Source organism: Microplitis mediator, chromosome 3 (genome assembly GCF_029852145.1).
Source record: "Microplitis mediator isolate UGA2020A chromosome 3, iyMicMedi2.1, whole genome shotgun sequence".
NCBI classification, from domain to species: domain Eukaryota; kingdom Metazoa; phylum Arthropoda; class Insecta; order Hymenoptera; family Braconidae; genus Microplitis; species Microplitis mediator.
The window spans coordinates 16,310,301-16,332,874 of NC_079971.1; the positions used below are offsets into that span (position 1 = coordinate 16,310,301).

A 22,574-nucleotide genomic window follows, 5' to 3' on the forward strand; every position below is an offset into this window, starting at 1 on the left:
CGTGGTGGCTGTGGTTAGATACCACACGCAATGAGGATTTTTGATTATACCTCCGGTAAATGTCCACTCTTGGTTTCGGTCGAGAGTGTCGCTTAAATTGTAGAAGAGATAGGATTTCGCAGCGCGAGTATGCCCAAAAGGGCGAGGCCTCGGCTTCCGTGGAGGAGGTGGACTTAGGTCCCGTTACATTAATTAATTGACCACTAAAACAGGCACTTGTCACTCTGTCGAATATCAGAGGAGTAACCGTGCCAAAATTGTTATCGAGTATAAAATATAACAACTCTGAAATATATATCTAACCAGGAACAGCACAAGAGGTTGGGTGCGATCTAATGGCGAGCACTGAACTTCTTCCGCTGCTACTTAGCACCGGTGATTTTCTCATCCTCCATATAAATCTTCTCCCAACACATTTTTCTCTCAAGTCTTTTACATTAAAAATCAAAGAAAATGAAAAAAAAAAAATTGACACAATGTCGATACCACCAATCGTCAACATTTTCTCCAAAAAGAATTTCTATCGTATCGTCCCAAGACTATTCTTGCACGACTCATGATGCGAAGCATCAGAGTGTGCTTTACGATCGAAAAATTTTTTTCGCCTCACTTTGGCAACTATTTCAATTATTGTACCCTTGTTAGTTCACGGAATTAAGATATTTTCTCTAACGGACCCAAATTACGGTAAACTCACCGTAAATTACGGTAATCCACCGTAAAATGCCGATTTACCGTAATTTACGGTGTATTTACCGTAAAATACGGTAATCCACCGTAAATTACGGTAATTCGGTAATCCACCCGAATTTTTTACCGTAGATTTATCGTATTCGACGGTAAATTTACGGTATACCCGCCGTAATTTACGGTAATCCACCGTAAAGTACCGATTTACCGTATATTACGGTGGATTTACCGTAGTTTACGGTGGGTTTACCGTAATTTACGGTAAATCTACTCGAATTTTACGGTATTCTACGGTAGATTTGCGGTAAAATTACCGTAAATTTACGGTAAATCAGGTCTGCTAGGGATAATATCGTAAATTCTATTTGATAAATATTACTACCAAAAACATTATGATAACCAATATTATAGAGCAATTTTTACAAGTCTTGTTCATAAAGTTTACAATCCCTGATAGCCAAGTTAGGGAGAAACTGGCGTCAAACCAACAGCCGCAACTAGATGCCAAGTTGGCCGCAAAAGTTGGTATTTCCAGAGTTGATAGACATTTTCTGAGAAAGTTGGTGGCAAAAGTTGGAAATCCCATGTTAACGGTCACTTTCTGAGAAAGTTGGTAGCCAAAAGTTGGCAATCCATAAGTTGATGGAAAATTGCCTCCAATTTTTTCAGAAACCCGCTTTCGAATTGCAGCTCTTCACTGGCGCCAACTTTCTTAGAAAGTTAGTGGTAACCTCCCTGATAGCCACCTAATCCACAAGTTAACTTCAAGCCACATCTGGTGAAAATTTTTCGGACTTTTGTCCGAAAATGTCTTTTGAACTCTGAAAAAGTCTTTAGAACTCTAGAACTGACTTTTTCAGACAGAAGTCCGAAAAATTTTCACCAGGGACTACCTTCGTACGGAAACCGTATTCTTGAAGGAAAGTGTTGGAGAGCAATCGGTTACCTTTAAGTGTCCCTGATTGAAAAAAGCGATTTAAAACGATTCGAAATAAAAAATTTTAAATACTTTTTAATGCTTTTGAATACTTTGAATACTTTTGAATCCCTCTTCTTATGGGCATTTAGCATTGCAAATCGTTTTAAATCGCTTTTTTTAGTCAGGGGTCGGCAGTACTAAACGAATTTTCGAATTTTACTTTTCTAATTACGTTTTGAATAATTACGTCACTCGAATCATGAAAACCTTCCGAAAAAGTTTGTCTTTCACTTTTTTTCGGAAGCTATAAAAATTTCTGTAATAACAATTGATTAATAAATTAAAAGAAAAGTACCCTGCTGGAAAGACCTCATAGAATGTCATAGGAAAAAAAAAATATTCTATAAGATTTTATGATATACTAATATACGTATGAGCCAGAGAAAATTTTCTCTTCAATATTTTATGATATTCTATCAGTACTTCGTCAACTCATAGATTCTCATAAAAGTATTGCTTCTTAGTAGTTATGAGATTTTATGAGTAATTTCATTAATTACTAATATTTATTAGATTTTATGAGAACTTTGAGATTAAACTTCAAGTAGCATTTCTATGCGATTTTATGTGGAAAATTGAAAGAAAAGTAGCTCATAAGAAGTTATCGACAATTTATAAGAAATCGTGACCAGTATTGCAATTGAAATTCTTATGACTATTTATGAGTATTTCCGTGGACAAATACACATCAAAGTGTACTGAAACTTATCATATTCTATGCGTTAAAAAAGCCCGGAATTCAGTATAAAATCCCATAAAATACCATTTTCGGATCACTTTACAAGATATTCTAATTTTATGATGTACAATTACTGAAAAATTGTTAATCAGTTATATTTATTGTAAAAACTAAAGATTTGAAATGTCTAATTAAAAAAAAATTTTTTTTTGAATCATTGAATTATATAATCGTTTATTAAAATGATGAAATCCAGTAGTTAAAATTTTTTTTTAATTCTTCTCTTTATTAAAGAAAAATTTTATTTTCACTTGCCGAACTTTTTGACAACCACAAACAGTCGAATTCATTATACAGTGCTCCCGTAGAGAAAGATATTTTAGCTCTGTTTATATTTTTTCAAAAGCCACTAATGAGATAAAGAAAGATAACTTGTTACATCTTAAAGAGAGAGCGCTGTAGCGAAATTGAAGTACAGTCGAGTCGCGTTATGAGCCCGGCTTGTTTTCTTTTTCTTTTAACCAGACTCGCGTTAATATGAGAGAGACACTGAGAGGGCTCATAACGCCACTCGACTGTCTGTTAGAGAGGGTTGCTCTCTCAGTTACCCCTTCTCCCTAATACTCGACTTACATCAATTGTTCGTTGGCAGGTTTGCGCGGACTAAGGTCATTCGACAAAAGCGCGTCGGACTGTGTGTCAAGTGCAACATTAATAGTCATTGTTTGTGTACATTCTTTGTGCTTATAAGCAAAAAATGTTTGCTTATATTAAAATACTTGGAACAAATGAACTGAAAATTGTGAACGTGAACGAAATTCAGAAGTTCAAGGTAGATGCCTTGCCTACGAAGAAATTTAATATTAAAATTGGTCACAAAATCGAACAATGCACGGTTTCCTTCAAAGCAGGTTAGTTAAAAATATTTCTATATTTTTAAAATGTTACTTTTAGTAAAGTTAAAATACAAAATGTTAGCTGTAATAACAAATGTTAATATTATTTTTAGTTTATAATAATTTTAGTCCTATTCATCAGTTTTCAGAAGTTATGAGAATGTATAACGATTTTATGATATTGAGTTCATAATTTATGTAATCTCATCATTTTATTTCGATTTTAAACAATTTCAAGGTCTTGTGAGTTTTTTGTCTCAATGCAAAAAATTGTTTTTAACTTCTTTTTTCTCAACGAAATTGTAATATATAATTTGAGAGCATCGTAAAACATAATTTCTGACAAGAAAAAATAGTAGCATTCAAAATATTTTTTTTAATCTACAAAAATTATTGATATATATCAATTTTTCATAACTAAACCTGAAATAAAAAAAAGTATAATAATTGTTTTAACCATTCAACTACTTCAAATAACTTTCTTATTCTTTTTGTACGAGAGATTTAGACTTATAGTAATAATTTCAGAAATTTTTTAATATTTTCTAACATTCGAATTTTGGAAAGCTATGAAATTCTATCGTACTTCATTTCAATTTAATAATTTATGAGATCCTATGGTATCCTTTGTTCCTCTCAAATTATTTAGTATTGGGATTTCTATTTGTTTTTTTTTTTTTATTAAATACTCAGAATTTTATCATTTAAACACTATCATTTTTACATTTCAATGATTAAAATTACTTCAACTAACAGAAAAAAATGCAACTCTGAACATGAACTTCTGGATTTATTTTGAATTTTAAATATAGTTTTTTTTTTATCGGTTTTCCATCTGCCAGCAAAATTAATCGGACATTACTAAAGATGAATTAATGTAACAAAACATATACTAAATTGCAATCACATGTGTTTGTCAATACCAATTTATGTAAATTAACTAAACTTTCCATTTTCATTTTGTCTTTTACTCAACATAATTTCAGTATTCTTTCAAGAACTAATTTTAATTTAGGATTTCACATTTTTTGTTATACAATAGTATATTACACACCTAGGGAAGTAAAGTAAGAAATGTCTCAGATCACATGTAATTAATCACATGTAACAAACATGTGATCTGAGGCTTTCTTATTTACTTTCCGAGGAGTGTATACTATTTTTCTCCTCGACGGAGGCGGAAAGCGGCAACTTCGTTTTGCACAGCGGGACGAAAGTTGACGCTTTCCGCCCGGAGGTGAGAAAAAATATTTTAAAAAATCATTTAAAAAAAGTATTTTGTTTTTATATTTATAATTGATGATAGTAATGGTTAGGAATGCAATCCTTTGCTTATGCTGAAAATTAATTTTTTTTTTTTTTTACAGAAACCGAAGAGGAGTTGCTCAAACTTATAGAGTCAAATCGAGCTAGGTTTCCACCTGCAAGTATATGTGTAACTGCTTCTGAGGACGATACCCAAGTCAATAAAGTGACTAAATCTTCAGACCACCTGAAGACCAATACTCAAGCTTTACTCGACAAGAAGTTAGCAGTAAAGGATAAGGTAATAATATTGATAATAAATAGCAATATTTATTATATCTCTAGAATTTACTTCTTATCAAATCAGTATTTTGATTTATATTTTAAGTTGAAATTTTTTCTTTCCTGATATTTAAATCAATATTTATTATAATCCATTTCTATTTAATCAATTTTATTATTTATGCAAAACGTAATTTGTGTAAAAGCGATTTTTTTATTTTACTTGAACATGTATATAATTGACATGACTTTAGGTGTTGAAAGAAATGTTAATTGAACTTAGACTTGGTCTAGAAAATTTTTACAATAACACTAACTCTTATCGTATACGTAGCCAAAGTTACAATAATTTACTTCTGAAAATTCGTTTAATTTTCAAAAATTTTTACGTAACCTTAAGATTAATAGCCGGTAACGGCGTTAATGTAAATAGTCTACTCATTGATATACGATACACACACAAATCTCTGAAAGAAAATGATTAGTACAAAGGTCTATAATAATCAAACATTATTACAGACTTCTCAAATGCGCAAACGAGCTTACAACCGGTTACTAAATCCTTCTTGTAGCGAGCTATTAGTTAGTCAACGCACAGTTCGAAGATGGGAAAAAAAAATAAATACTCCTGTTGATCTAAACATTGGTCCGTTATTATGAAAATAAATCTAAAAATTAAATACAAACTTATTTTACAATTGATTTTCATTTTCACTTCATAATATTTCAGATTTTGATGTAAATTCATTTGAAAATAGTAATTTGATTCCTGAATCATTTTGTAAACGTGATTTCGAGAACGCTGAAAAAATATCCTCCGATAATTTATCCGTGGCAAATGAAGAGATATTTAGCAATGACTTAAATAATATCACAAGTATTCTGAGTGAAAGTAGTTCAAGTACCCAAAATAGTAGTGAAGAAGTTCTCACCGAATATTCTACAGATACTATTGTGTACTCGGATTCCGATGACAGCTGGTCTGATACTGATAGTAACTACCAAATGCAGGATAGTATTGTTGATGACACCACACAAAGTTTTAATACTGATTCCTTGCAAGGAAACCGCGAAATGTTCGCAGCTTCTCAGCTTAAACTTCAGATGTCCTATTGATGATTGAAAGTTTTTCTACTTCAAAAAATTTAACGCGAACCGACCACGAAGACTTAATAAACTTAATTAAAGTGCTTGCTGGACCGGAATTTGAAAATTGGAATCCAAGTCAATACAAACTCTCCCAAATTTATGATGCTCCCTCGGATTTAATGATTTTACATTTCTTTTGCGAAAAATGTAATTTAATTCTAACAAGAAAAGATTTAAGCAAAAGTTCAAAAAAAGAAACCTTTCAGTGTTCTACCTGTAAAAAAAAATATGTTCTTTCATCGCTCGGTAATAATTATTTCATGACTATTGATATCAAGTATCAATTGCAACAGCTATTATCTGAACCGAAGATAAATACCAATCTTTTTCATTACATTGAAATTATAAAAAATAATATATCCGATCCTGATGTTATTTTCGATGTCCACAGTTCTCTTCTTTATAAACAATTAATGCGCCATATGCCGGGAGTTTTAACGCTAAATTGTAATGTAGATGGCGCGCCAATTTTTAATAGTTCAACAGCTAGTTTTTGGCCTCAACAATTGATAATTAACGAGCTTCCGCCAGAATTAAGATTTAAATATACTATTCTTGGTGGTATTTTTGTTACTCTTAAAGAACCGAAACCGAACCTCATGAACTTATATAGTACGGAGTTATGCAATCAAATAGTTAGTTTAATGATGGAAGGGATAAATATTAAAAATATAAGTATAAATCAAACTGTAAATTTAAAGTTTACATTGTTTGCATGTTGTGTAGACTCTGTTGCACGTCCAATTTGCCAAAATCGTGTTCAATTCAATGCGTATTGGGGATGTAGTTGGTGTTACGCACCTGGAACGTATTTCGCAAATTCTATGCGTTATCCTTTGACCGAAAACGATCCAGATTTGCGCACGAATTCGCGATACAAAGAAGACATAATAAATGCTGTCAGATTGAATAAAAATTATGTTCCCAGAAGAAGAAAAACTTATAAAAGTACTAATTATACTGCAAAAAAAATAAAAACATGTAATGGAGTGAAAGGCTCGACTCCATTTATAAAATTATTACCATTATTTGACAATGTTTGGGGGTATCCTATCGATTATATGCACGGATGCTTACTCGGTGTTGTTCGTCAATTATGGGCTTTGTGGACTACAGCAGGGACTGATTTTTACGTAACAAAGGATAATCGTGATGAAATTCAAAAACGTTTAGATAATATAAAGCCACCTCACGAAATTCATCGACTTCCAGGATTAATACAAAATTTTAGTAAATGGAAGGCTTCTCAACTGAAATCTTGGCTGTTGTATTGGAGTCCAATCTGTTTAAATGGAATTTTAAACAAAGAATGTTTTGACTCTTATTTACTTCTTGTGCGCAGTATTCATACTCTTCTAAAACGTACGATAACGGAAAGTGAGATTTTACGGTCAGAATATGATCTCTTAAAATTCGTTGGAGAGTTCCAGTCAATTTATGGTCTCGGAGCAATGACATTTAATATCCATTCACTTCTTCATTTGGGCGAATCAGTGAGAAGAAGTGGGCCATTATGGGGAACATCTGCATTTCCTTTTGAAAATGGGATCTTTTACGATAAATTGAATGTCAACGGACCAAAAGGTGTCAGTCTTCAAATGAGTCGCAAACGGTTGAAAAAAATTCGACTGCGTTCCAAGATCAACGCTTCAACAACTTCTAATGAGTGTGCGAATTACTGTCACAAACTATTTGAGCCTGAAGAAAAACTCAAAAATTGTGTTGAACTTCCTAATAATATTAGACTTATTGGAGAAAAGCTGAAGACGTCACAAGTTGAGGAAGCTATGAAAAACTACTTACAAAACCAAAACATTGAAATTCATATTTTTTCTAAGTGCATTTATCAACAAAAAATTTTCCATTCCACTTCATATGCTCGTGCAAATAAGACAAACGATACATTTGTTTTTTTGCAATCAAGACAAATTATTGAAATCTATCATTTCATTCAAGTTGGTCAAAATTGTTATATTTATGGCCGAAATCATAAATATGGTCCAAGTTCATTTTCAAACATTGTAAATTTAGATCACATACTTGAACTTAATAATGATAATACAGTAGAAATTTTTATAAGTGGCATTAATAGTATTCAGGAGAAAATTATTTACGTGCACGATGATGATAAGTTTTACTCTTGTTTATTTCCAAACCTTGTGGAAATTCAATGATTGAAAGAACTTCGTACCTTTGTGTTAACAAAACTTTGTAATGAAATTAATTTTTAGTGATAATTATATCAATATTCTGAAAAACTTCAGAACTTTTTTTGGCTTCATTTTTATTATTTTTAATCTAATATGTTTAGAACGTATAATAATCGTGTATTAATTAAAAAAAAACTTATAATGATTAACAATATCAACTCATATTTAAGTATGTATTACGATTAAAATGTTAATGATTCTTTCGTTAAAACATCTTCTTGATCATTGGTTTAGGCACGCTTTGAAATGGAAGGCGGGACCAGTCGAAGTACCACAACTGACAAAACTGAAGAGTTTAATGATACTACAAAAGATGATCCACTTATGCACTGCCTCAATGACCAGGCACCGGAAGTATTAACAAGCGCTGGGAATAATGCAAGTATGATTAACAGTCTTAAATCCACACTTTCTCAATTGAACATTGCCTCTGACGGATCTTTAAACGTCAGTAATAGTAATGCTGCAGTTTTTAACTCTCCAATCACTCAAAAAAAGTCGTCAAGTAACGTAAGCACACATTTTGTAAGATAAATTATTATTCATTTTTATGCTCCCACTTATAACTATTTTTTTTATTGCAGCGTAAACGAAAAAACAGTGATTCTAAAGAGAACAAAAAAAAAACAAAAAAACTAAAATTGCAAAGAAGAATAAGAAGCATAAGAAGAAGAAGAATGACGATGATTTCATAGACAGTGAAGAAAGAATTATAGAAATTACAGATATTTCAAAAGAAAGAGAAAGAATGAAGAAAGGTTCTGATTTTTCATTTGACCCAATTACAAAAAGACTAACGGATATGACAAATATCATGAATAAAAGTTTTGTTGACATTAAAAAAACAGTAAATCAGATCGAGAGTAAACACAGTTCTGAACTTAAGGAATTAAGAGGCTTGGTTCAAATTTTGATAGATAATTGGAATGAATTTAAAAGTATGCCGTCTACTTCATCGTCTCGAGTTTTAGAGGAAAGGACTGGGTTTCCCGAATCTGGGTTTATTCGACGAAGCGATAATTCTATACATCTAGGAGAAGGTATTTACATCTCTAAGAAAACGTATGATTCAATTGCTTCTGATGCTACTTCCAATGCTGTCTTTGTGAAAAAAATTGTAATGACCCAGTTTACTCCTGAAGAAATAATAAATCATAGTGTTAAAGGTGGAAAATCGAATAAAATTAAAATGACGTCCCGCAAACCTGGACTTGATCCAACGATCAGACTAGCCGTGAAAGGTATGAAATTATTGATGAAATTCATATTTTTTATATTGTATTGTTGAACGTAATTACAAATTTATAATTAAATATTTGATTTTAGGAATTTTCCGATATTATTTAAGTACCCGTTATACAGATGAAGCTTATATTAACGTGGAAGTTGATAAATGCGATGACCATATCCGCAGAAAAATATCTGATTTGAGAAAAAAAGCGAGACCAGCAAAGCTACCAAAAAAAAAAAAATCCTCGTCTTCTAGTGATGACTCGACTGACTCCAGTAGTAGCGATTCAGATGACCCGGTACCAAAGAAAAAATCTCGTAACAGTAACGTTTCGTCTAGTTCAGATGATTTAGATAAGGCGCAACCAAAGAAAATATCTCGTAAAAGTAACGCATCGTCTAGTTCAGATGATCCAGATAACTCTTCTGATAATTCACTTAAAACTAACTCACAATTAGGTGATAAAGTCAATTCCAAAGAAGATGAGCCTTTGGGAGATGAATGATACATTTGATTTATGATTTCTCTTTTATAATATCGTTCTAAATAATGTTTTATGTTTCCTTAATATTCGTTATATATTTTTCTTCATTTACTAATATTGAAATTACTTCTGTCAGAATCAATAAATTAAAATTGTTCTGTTGCATTAACACTTTATCACACTGTTTAAGGACATTTCAATCGTTAAATTTTATTTATTATTCCAAATTACTCATTTATATAAATAAATAATTAATAATTTGATATTGGGTCAGTTAAAATTAAAAATTGAAAAGTTTTGCGGTTGTCTTAACATTTTTTCCTACTGTTTAAAAACATTTTGATTTTAATTTTTTTATTTACAGTTTTAAATTATTTATTTATATGAACAAAACATTTTAAATTCGTTCTGTCAAAATTAAAAATTTTGTAAGAAAAATAATTTTTTTTATGACATTAACATTTTACTGTACTGTTTAAAACTACTTTTTTATATATTGTTCTAACTTATTTAAATTAATTAATAAATAATATGTGTTGAGTATATATATTTATTCAACTTTCATCAATCTTCAGAACCAGTTATTACCGTTTGTTTTATATTTTATTACAGGTAATTTTTTCATCAATATCTTTTTTTGAACATAGTTCATCTGGGTTAAAAATTAATAGCTTATCAATACGACAATCAACACAACATCATTTCCAAATTTCTCCGATTGCTTCTTTACGATTTTTTATTCTACTCATTAAATCTCATGAATATTTATAATGGAAACATGAGCTCATTGATTCTTATAACTTTTACATTACACCCTCGCGGTTTTGGAAATACCGAAATAATACTGGAATTATACGGTATAAATACTGCATAAATATGGTATTATTCAAGTTATTTTGGCCAGTTTTTTTGCCGCATTACTACCAAAAATTTACGAAAAAAATTCAGAATATTTACGGTAATAAAACAGAAAAAATACGGTATTTTAACAGCATTAAAACCGTAATTATACAGCATATTTTCGGCATTTTTGCAGCATTAAACCGTTCTACCCGGAACGAAAATTATATATAATTATATAAAATTTTATTTAATTATATATAATTATATATAACATTATAAAGTTATATGTACAATAACTGTCATGAAAAAAAAAAAAAAAAACCCGCCATCTCGTGGGCTCGATCCCGAGTCCTAATGATTTAAAGCCTGATCTGTTAACCATTATGCCAAATCGCTTATTCGAAAGTTGATACTAATTGTGTTTATATCTATACAAACAAACTTAAGAAAATTGAAAACCTCAATTTTCCCGGATTCTTATTTTCACTTACATTCTTTTGTTTCAATAAGAAATGTGTGAACTAATAGAATAAAATATAAAATTTTACACTTTGCACATTTTCGATGATTTTAACCGCAGAAGCAAATATAAAATAAAACCAAATTTTTTACAATTTTTCATTATATCAGGATAAATCTGGCAAAATCGCAGGATATCTACGGTATAATTACCAAAAAAATACGATTTTATTATTATAAAATTATCGCATTATTGCGGTATTTATATCGTATTTTTTCAGTAAAAGTTCGGCATTTTTATAGTTTTTTTACGGCATTTTTTTGGTAAAAGTTCGGAATTTTTATAATAATTTTACTATAATAATCTGGTAACTCTACAGTATAAGTACAGCAAAAAAACTGGCCAATATAACCATATTATTACCAAATTATTACGGTAAATTTACGGCATGTGTATAAATGCCGAAAATTTACGGCATTTTTACGGCATTCGCAAAACCGCGAGGGCATCCATTATAACTCATAAGATTCTATATTTGTACTTAAAATATGGTGAGATTCTATGAGATACTGAAGCTACTCATAAGATCTCTTAGATTCTAATGAATTATGACCGTTATGAGTTTTTATGAGTAATTTCGTGGTCAAATACACATATAAAATCTTATAGAATATTTTCGTAATATTTTTTTTATGAGATTGTATGAGTTTTTTCCAGCAGGGTAAAATTCAAACATTCGTTTAGTACGGCCCAGCTTTAAGGCTGGGCCGCACCTCACGAAATCTCGAATTTAAGAATTATAAGTATTTATTAAATAATTATCATAACAGAAATGTTTTTTTAACTTCCGACTAAAAGCAGAAGACGAACTTCCTCGGAAGATTTTCATCATCCGAGTCCCATAAATATTCAAAAAGTAATTAGAGTTCTTAAATTCGAGATTTCGTTAGGTACTCCTGATTAAGAAAAATGATTTAATCCATGTTAAGTGTATATCTATATTAGGGTGTGCCAAAAAAAATCGATAATTTTTTTTTTTACTCTCCCACGAAAAATTTGTTTGTCAGCCCTAACAAAAAAATTCAGTTAAAATTTCAGCCCTTAATTTCAATTTTAAGAGGTCCATCATCGATGTCAAAGTTTTCCCATTTAAATAACATGGGAAAACTATTTTTTGATATTATTTATGGCTGCAAACTGTGAAGATTTTTTTTTTTTTGACATTATTGATCAGTGAACCTTCTTAAGCAATAAATTGTCTACAAATAAGTCCAAAGAATCAAATCTGTGCACTCAATATTTCGTCTATTAATGACGTTAGAATATGCGAATTTTACGAAAATTCGTTATTTTTACATCTAGAAACTAAACTGTTGGTCGTAGAAAAAAAAGTTAAATATTAATTTTGTAGTAAATTTGATTCTCTACAAAATTGTCATAAGACCTTTTATGTATGATGAACAGATCAATAGTTACGAACTCTTGAAGTCTCATTATTTGAATTATTTACTTATAACAATTAAAGTATTGAGTATAGAGACAACAGTTATTTGAAAATTCGGTAAAAAATCCCATACACTATGAATATACGTGGAAATTTTATCTTCCACAGCTCAATAAATTTGAGCTCCAAAAGTTTCAATTATAGATTTATTTAAATTATCAGTTTAACCTATTATCTGTTGAGAATAATTTGAATCAAGATTCTTTAGCACTATTTTAAATATATGAAAAAACTCGTAAAAAGTCCGTCATATCATTAATAGTTATGATTGTTTATTTACGTTTTCTATTCCTTGATTACAAAAATCTAAACAAATAAATTTTTTTTTGTTTTAATTAAAAAAAATCTGTCTATAAGTTGACCCTGCGGGCCAGCCTTAAAACTTCCTGCTGTTTTCGAGCTCCTTGAGCTCGAAAATACTTTTAGATGCCGTTCTTTTCGAAAAAAATAGTTTGTTTCCATTTTCCCTCCAACGATATCTCTCGAACAAATTGACCGATTAAGATGGTTGAGGCGGGAATCGACGCTGTTTTTTGAATTCTAGTGCTGATTAGATTTTGGAATTGATCGATCGAGCCATTTCTGAAAAATTTGAAAAAAACTGAAAAAAAATTCAAGGAGCAGGCATTAATGCTCCAAGCTGTACCTCACATTTAGCATCCCATAATGAGTATTTGCAAATTTTTTTTTGCAATCGTTTAATGGTTTATGGTAGTCTAATATTATGGTTTGATGGTTACCCGATGAAAAAATATTTTGTCTAATCATATATGATCATGCATAATTGTCTATATATGATCAGATCCAAAAATTGGCCAGGTCTGATCATACATAACTTGATCTGTTTATACATGATCATATATGATTATATCCCTCGCGGTTTTGGAAATACCTAAATAATACCGGAATTATACGGTATAAATACTGCATAAATATGGTATTACTCAAGTTATTTTGGCCAGTTTTTTTGCCGCATTACTACCAAAAAATGACGAAATAAATTCAGAATATTTACGGTAATGACACGGAAAAAATACGGTATTTTAACAGCATTAAAACCGTAATTATACAGCATATTTATCGTATATTTTCGGCATTTTTGCAGCATCAAACCGTTCTACCCGGAACAAAAATTATACATAATTATATAAATTTTATTTAATTATATATAATTATATATAACATTATAAAGTTATATGTACAATAACTGTCATGAAAAAAAAAAAAAGCCCGCCAACTCGTGGGCTCGATCCCGGGTCCTAATGATTTCAAGCCTGATCTGTTAACCATTATGCCAAATCGCTTACTCGAAAGTTGATACTAATTGTATTTATATGCATACAAACAAACTTAAGAAAATTGAAAACCTCAATTTTCCCGGATTGTTATTTTCACTTACATTCTTTTGTTTCAATTCGAAATGAGTGAACTAATAGAATAAAATATAAAATTTGAAATTTTGCACATTTTCGATGATTTTAACTGTAAAAACAAATATAAAATAAAACTAAATTTTTTACAATTTTTCATTATATCAGGATAAATCTGGCAAAATCGCACACAGAAAAAACAGTTAACTTGAATCAAGGAAAATATTCTTGATTCAAGAAATTTTTTTTGATCTATTCGGAAAATAAAAATTTACTTGCCCCAAGTAAACAATTATTTTCAAATTTTTATCTTGAATCACAATTTTTTTTCTCACGTCAACATATTTTTACGCTTAAATCAAAAAATTTTCACTTGTTTCAAGAGTTTATATTTCTTAAAGTGAGAGATATTTTTTTTGGAGCAAGATACATTATTTTTTGTAGCAATATTGCATTTTTTTGGTTAAAGAAAATAAAATTTCTCGGAACAAGTATTATTCTTTTTACACAAGTATTTTTGTATTCTCCGACCAAGAAAACAAAAGTTGCTTAAGCCAAGAGAAAAAATTTCTTGGGAGAAAAGATCGATATGGAGAAGGGAAAAGTCACTGGTGCTAGACAGCAGCAGCGGGAGTAGTTCGGTGCTCGCCACGAGATCGGGCCTACGACATGTAGTGTCCCTGGTAAGACATTTATTTTAGAAGTGTTATATTCCAAAATTCATTACGATTTTGTTCGAGTACTTTTCTGTCATTTGACAGAACTACAAGTACCCTTTTGAATTGTACTATAGTATATCCTATAATACATCATGACTTTAATATTTAATATAAAAGTTTACTTGAAATTCAAGTCTTGAATAATTTTGCTCGAAAAAAAAAAAAAAAATTACGTTTCAGATTAAAAAAAAAAAAATAGAATTAACATGTCAACCTTTCGGAGAGAGAATACATTTTTGACTAAAAAAAATTTAAGTCTTCATTGAAAAAGCAAACTTTTGGAGCAAGAAATTTTTAACTTCCCGCTAAGAAAATTGAAAATTTTCAAAAATTCGGGAAGTTATTGGTTTCGGTCCGATTTGCAAAAACCGAATTTCTATCAGATTTGGACGTTTTGAGGATCTAGGAAGCTATCCTGACTAATTTCACGATGATGTCCGAGTGTATGTATGTATGTAAATATTCATAACTCTTGAACGGTTGAATTCCCTGATTAAAAAAGTGAATTAAAAAGGATTAAGAAAGCACACATACTTAATACTCCTTAATACTCTCTAATACTCTTAATTCTCCGGAGAATTCAGATTGACCATAAAATGAATCCTTTCTAATTCTCCTTCATCTAGCGACAAAATTATTATCGTTTTAGGATTAAAAAGAATAAAAAAGGATTAAATATTTTTAATCCTAACTTATCCTTTTTAATTCTAAAATAATATTGCAATTTCTGACCGCGCGGAGGATTCGGAAGTATAAAAGAGGATTCAAAAAGTTTAATTCTAACGAATTCTTTTTAATTCTAAAATAATATTTAATTTCTGTTCCCGTGGAGGATTCAAAAGAATAGAAGAGGATTGGAAAAAGTTTAATTCTAACTAATTCTTTTTAATTCTAAAATAACTTTGAATTTCTGTTCTCGCGGAGAATTCAAGAGAATAAAAGAGGATTAGAAAAAGTTTAATTCTAACTAATCCTTTTTAGTTCTAAAATAATATTTAATTTCTGTTCCCGTGGAGGATTCAAAAGAATAAAAGAGGATTGGAAAAAGTTTAATTCTAACTAATTCTTTTTAATTCTAAAATAATATTTAATTTCTGTTCCCGTGGAGGATTCAAGAGAATAAAAGAGGGATGGAAAAAGTTTAATTCTAACTAATTCTTTTTAATTCTAAAATAATATTTAATTTCTGTTCCCGTGGAGGATTCAAAAGAATAAAAGAGGATTGGAAAAAGTTGAATTCTAACGAATTCTTTTTAATTCTAAAATGACTTTGAATTTCTGTTCTCGCGGAGAATTCAAGAGAATAAAAGAGGATTAGAAAAAGTTTAATTCTACCTAATCCTTTTTAATTCTAAAATAATATTTAATTTCTGTTCCCGTGGAGGATTCAAAAGAATAAAAGAGGATTGGAAAAAGTATAATTCTAACTAATTCTTTTTAATTCTAAAATAATATTTAATTTCTGTTCCCGTGGAGGATTCAAGAGAATAAAAGAGGGATGGAAAAAGTTGAATTCTAACGAATTCTTTTTAATTCTAAAATAACTTTGAATTTCTGTTCTCGCGGAGAATTCAAGAGAATAAAAGAGGATTAGAAAAAGTTTAATTCTAATCCTTTTTGATTCTAAATTAATATTTAATTTCTGTTCCCGTGGAGGATTCAAGAGAATAAAAGAGGATTTAAAAAAGTTTAATTCTAACTAATTCTTTTTAATTCTAAAATAACTTTGAATTTCTGTTCTGGCGGAGGATTCAAGAGAATAAAAGAGGATTCAAAAGAGTTTAATCCTAACTAATTCTTTTTAATTCTTAAATAATATTTAATTTCTGCTTCCGTGGAAGATTCAAAAGAATAAAAGAGGATTGGAAAAAGTTGAATTCTAACTAAATCTTTTTAATTCTAAAATAACTTTGAATTTCTGTTCTCGCGGAGAATTTGTTACGTCCTGGTTGATGTTTTGGCGCTGGCGTAGTTGAGCGGTCGATTTAAATTGGACGTGATGGAAACTTACATATAATTATAAATAATAATTAAGTATGGGTTGAACAGCCACCATTTGGTGGTTGAAATAAACTGGTTAAATTTATATGTTATTAAATGTATTATCTGGATCTGTTTTATTCAATGAATAAAGAGATAGTTGGAGAATTTGTGAAACGTACAATTCTGATGTTATAATATTGTTAAGTTATTCTTAACAATAGCTTCGAGAATGTGAGAACAAAGTTGAGTTTTTAATATTGAGCCTGACTGCTCTCTATGATTCTATATCTCAGACTGACTTCTCTTGATCGAGAAAAACTAGAGTAACTCTTATCAATACGTTTGGGCATCAGACCCGCGCATCGAGTCATATGGAGGGGTCATTCGAGATAACGCATGTTCTCGAATGATCCATTCTAGTATTTATTGAAAATACTTAGTTCTCACGATCTCTCCACTTTTGTTACTAACAAATGAGTCACTTATCTATTAACAAAAGCTATCTTAAACAAAATAGATATTTGTGCAGCTGCCCGTCTCGAGGATTAACTCGAGGCGTCAGCGCTTATTTATATTTGATAAAATATAGAGAAATAAGTTTATCAATTATTACTCATATCCTTAACGTTCAAATGTCTTAAATAATATTATTCTATTATATTATTTTATATGATTAATTAATTATTATTGGAATTACTAGATTATCGATATTCGATATAATTAGTTAGGTTTCAGGTCGGTAATTAAGGAAGTAAAAGCCTACGTCATCTGCCATACAGGCTGGGACGTAACACGCCCCAACTCGGTAGACGAGCGCCCTCGCTCGTTCGAGCCTTATCCGTGAAAGATGCTAAATATAAAAATTTTAATTTTACCGACGTGAAATCTGTACATTTTTAATTTCTTTAATATAACATTTTTTTTTGTGTTCATTTTCTATTTTTTCTTAAATTATTAGAGAATTATGTTTACATATCAATTTACTCATGTCATAGTATACAATATAAATGTCTTATTCACTATAATGGTTACATTGGCAAAAAAAAATCTTATTTCTTCTATTTCTTGAGATTATTCAAAAGTACTTTTTATATTATTTGTTTATTCATTTATTTATTATTATTATTATTTTTTTTTTTTTTTTTTCGAATAAGCTTTTTTTTGTTTATTTTCTTTTTTTTTTTATAACTAAATTATTAAATAACTATTAATTTCGGTTGTGCATATGGAAAGAAAAAAAAATTTCTATTGTTTTATTTGTCTATCATTAATTTATTATAATAAAATTTTTCTTTTTATTCATTTATTTATTCATTTTTCTTTAGTGTAGCTATACGATATATTCTGTTCAACTTATCTTTTTAATTATTTTACTTTTTCTTTTCTTTTCTATTCGATTTATATTTTCAATATTTCATATAATTTTAATTTCAAAAATTTGGTTGTTATTCGGTTATTTTTACGATTACCTATTATCTATTTTGCGTTATATTATTAACTATAGTTATTAGCTATTATTATACTGGTTATAGAATATTTTATTTCTAGTGTTATTTAATTCGTTGTATATTTTTTTTTTTTTATTATTTAATCTTATATTTTCTAAACATTTAATTTCAATTATGTCTTTTAAAGGTATTTGTATTAGAATTTTTAATTTCCTTAATCATACGTAGTTATTAAATCAGAACATGAACTGTTTGATATTATTTATATTTTTTTTGTTACTTTTAATGAATCATTTGTTTCCTAGGGTTACTTAAATGCGTTTTGGAAAAGGTATTGGTGTAAAAAAAATTTCGATTTACTTATAAGCTATCTTAGCTCTGTCGCAATGGATAAGTTTTCTTTTTCCAGGTTTATATTCTATTTCTATATCATTTTTATCTGGGAAAATTTCGGTAATTTTATAAGGACCCAAATAATTGTCATTAAATTTACCGTCTCTCTGGTTTTTTATTAAATAAATATTTTGACCTATTTTAAACTTTACGGGATTTATTTTTTTATCATATCGTACTTTGGATTTTAATTTTGAATTTTCTAAATTTTCTCTTGCTTCTTTTCTTGATTCTAATAATCGAGTTGCAAGTTCTTTAACGTAATCTGCGTATGTAGGGATATCGTCTAGATATGAAAATTCTGATGGTAATCGCGCTTCTTTACCAAAAACTAATCTATATGGGGTGAACTTTGTACCTTCGTGTACACTCGTATTATAAGCAAAAGTTGCGTGAGGCAACCATTTATCCCAGTCATTTTTATTTGTGAAATGTTTGATATAATCTGTTAAGACTTGATGACTTCTTTCTAATAAACCATTCGATTGAGGGTGAAAAGCTGTTGTTTTTATTTGTTTCATCTTGAAAGTTTTAGCTAAACAATTCATAACTTTACCTATGAATGCTTGACCTTGGTCGGTTAAAATTACTCTTGGGCAACCGTGTTTTAAAATGAAATTTTCTACTAATGCTATCGCGATGTCTTTGGCTGTCATGGATACTAGTGGTATTGCAAAACAATATTTCGAGAGATCGTCTTGCATCGTTAAAATGTATGAATAACCGTTTGCCGATGTTTTATTCGGTACTACTATATCTAATGCTAATTTATCCCAAATTTCTGCGGATGTATCGGTAATTACCATCGGTTGTTTTGTTTTAATCCTTACTAATTTCTTTTTTTGACAACTGATACATTTTCTAACAAAATCTTCGACATTTTTTTTTATATTATCCCAAAAATATCTTTGTCTAATTCTATTGTAAGTTTTAGTAACACCTTTATGACCTGCCATTGGGGTCTCATGATTCTCGGCCATTATCTTTTGTCTCTCTTCTACTGGAGGTATTATTATTTGATCTCTACAAATGATTATTTTAATATCGGTTCCCTTAAATGTTTTAGCTATAATATTTTTAATTTTTGACCATACAGTTTTAGGTAAATTACTTCGTCTTTGAGAAACACTAATTGATTTTAATTTTGATTTTTCCATATATAATTTTAAATTTTTAAAAGCTTTGCAATAATCTTTTTCGGTAGCTACATCTGTGTTGTTATTTTGAATAACTAACGCAAGTACTTTTCTTTTAGGTGTTCCCATTTTAATTACTTGACCTACTTTATATTCAGCAAATGGATTTAAATTTAAATATCCTGACAATAATAATTGTTTTCCTATTTCACTTGGAACGGGACCATCTGTATTAAAGAAACATAAATAACTATTTTTCTGCATTTCTAAATTATCTCTAGTCTCTATTATATTATCATTACTAAAATCGTTCGACATTACTGAAACTACGGATGAATCATCGTCAGAATCTATTTGTTCATTATCTGGATTATTATTTTCTACGATAATTACATTATCTATTTGTTCTTGGTTGCTATCTGAATTTAATTCTGTTAAATTTTGTTGAAAATTTGTTATATTATTAGATGAATTTATTTGTTCGATTTGATCAAGGTTTTCATTATTAAATAAATTTATTTGTTCTTGTTGATCGAAATTTTGGTCATTGAATGAATTTATTCGTTCCACTGAACTCAAATTTTGATCAACGGGTGAATTCATATGCTCAGGGTTTTGTGGTTCTCTATCAGGAAAAGAATTTTGCAAATCGATCGGTTCTACATTTTCATTTATTATACTTAAATTATTGTTTGGAAGTTTATCATTTGCATTTTGTTGGCGATTAATTGCTTCGAGGGTAACCATTATTTTCGGCAATTGGGGTGGAAAATTATTTTTCTCACCTCCGGGCGGAAAGCGTCAACTTTCGTCCCGCTGTGCAAAACGAAGTTGCCGCTTCCCGCCTCCGTCGAGGAGAAAAATAGTATACACTCCTCGGGAAGTAAATAAGAAAGCCTCAGATCACATGTTTGTTGACCTCGGCTTCGCCTCGGCCAACAATTACATGTGATCTGAGACATTTCTTACTTTACTTCCCTTGTAGTGTAAAATACTATTTATTATTTTTAGGTTTTTTTGTTCTTATCTTAAAATTTTCTGAAAGTTTTTGTATTTTGTATGGAATGTGTCTTTGTGTATGTGTATGTTTATCATTATCTGTGCAACACGAGCACGTTTTGGGCTTACGCTGTCTTTTTGACCTGCGTAGCTGCGGTTCGCCGTTAGTAACATTATTTATCGTTTGACTATTTGTTACTACACGATGTTTTTCTATGGCTTTACTAGGACTTTGTTGTCGTGGTTCGTCATTATTTATTTTAGGATTATTTTTTATTTCTACTTTTTGTACATTAGTTTTATTTTTATCAATGTTTACAATAGTCGGCGGTATTACGTTATCATCGGATGACGTCTGTATGTCCATCGGTCTTGTGAGTGAGTTGTTAAATGTAGTTTTATCAATTTCCATATTTACATGAGCGTTAGATTCGACATAAGGATCTGCATGCACTAAAGCTTCTACATTTAAAATTTTTGGGTGGTCACCACCTTCTTCTGATGACCATGGAATCGCGCCTCCCATATTTTTAGAATTATTAATTTTTCTTATAGGACTTCGTATGGGAGCTGGACATAATTTAATTGGACTTTTTGTAACATTTCGTGTAGGCGTTCTTGGGGTAATAGGAATAGTCTCGATTGGCGAGTCTGTTTCAATGTCATTTGAGTTGCTTGAATATATTCTTGAATTTATAATTTCTGTCTCGTCTGTATTCGATTCGTCGTCTGACGTGTCTAGAGTAATAATTTTCTTTGTCTTATTGTTAGTTTTTATTATTTTTCTGCGTGTGCGAACTGCTGGAGAAGGTGTAAATTCTGCTAGTCTATGTGATCTTTTAATTTGAGAAAGTACTGATTTGTTTTTATTGATTTCTGTATTTTCAATATTTGTCTGTGGTTTTAAATTTGAGGTTGAAGCTGTAATTTGCGTCTGTACGTCTGTTAATAATGGTAATGAAGGATCAGTAATTTTAGGAGTTTCTGGTATATACGAATGTGAGGATTGAGATGATGCTGATGAATTACGAGATTTCTTATGTTTTGGGAATTTTATAGATTTATTTGCTATATAAGAAAGACCAAAATCTGTCAAATAAGAATCGTCACTTGAATACGAAGGGTGATTTTTAATGAGTCTTTTTCTTAGAGCTGCCGCGTCATAAATGTCTCCTGATGAGGATGATCCGTCAGAATAATCAGGAAGTATAATAGATTTATTTGACTCAAAATTTTCGAAAGGTTGTCTTTTATTACTTTTTAAATTTTTATCAGATGTTACTTTATTAATTTCTTTTTTATTTTTATTTTCATCATTAAGATTGGAATTTTTATTCAAAGGATTTCGAGGATTATAATTTTCCAAGTTTTTATTTACTTTATCATTTTTGTTTTTATCTTTATTTATTCTTGATTCGGTTTCTGAAATTTTATTATATGGATTATACCGTCTAACGTTAGATTTTTTCTTTTTTAAATTTTTATTTTCACCGGTATATCCGTTTTCCTTATTTTTTTCAACTAATCGCCGATCGATAGGGTAGCTAGTCCTATTGCCGTCGCTAGTATTTTTGACTGTTGGGTCCGTAGTTAATTTATCGATGGGCCCAACCATTTGAGTTCTTGACTCATTTACTTTACTTTTTTCGACCGAATTTTCATTATCGACCGCTCGAGTATTTGGCTCGAGAATTTGAATTACCGAATTTATTTTACTACTTGAATAACTTTCCTCTGAACTTACATTTTTTTTCGTATTTTTGCTTAAATTTACATGCAATTTATTTTTATTAATATTTCGCGTTTTTAATTTTTCTTCTGAGTTACTTGACTCTGTATTAGTATATTTTTTGGATTTTTTTATTATGACTCTT

At 29.8% G+C, this 22,574-nt stretch overlaps 1 protein-coding gene across 1 annotated transcript; it reads left to right on the forward strand.

The window, feature by feature from the left end:
- The first annotated feature begins 3,030 nt into the window (after positions 1 to 3,030).
- On the forward strand, positions 3,031 to 10,139 carry LOC130665444 (uncharacterized). Its single transcript, XM_057465839.1, has 5 exons — positions 3,031 to 3,259; positions 4,612 to 4,790; positions 8,365 to 8,640; positions 8,715 to 9,371; positions 9,457 to 10,139. Exons 4-5 carry the CDS (start codon positions 8,879 to 8,881, stop codon positions 9,864 to 9,866), a joined length of 903 nt encoding a protein of 300 aa, XP_057321822.1. The 5' UTR covers positions 3,031 to 3,259; positions 4,612 to 4,790; positions 8,365 to 8,640; positions 8,715 to 8,878; the 3' UTR covers positions 9,867 to 10,139.
- Positions 10,140 to 22,574: the final 12,435 nt, after the last annotated feature.

Excerpts from the sequence above, each read along its gene's own strand:
- LOC130665444 (XM_057465839.1), top strand. The coding sequence starts at position 8,879 with ATGAAGAAAGGTTCTGATTTTTCATTTGACCCAATTACAAAAAGACTA. Across the intron at positions 9,372-9,456 it reads GATCAGACTAGCCGTGAAAG|GAATTTTCCGATATTATTTA; the intron begins GTATGAAATTAT and ends ATTTGATTTTAG.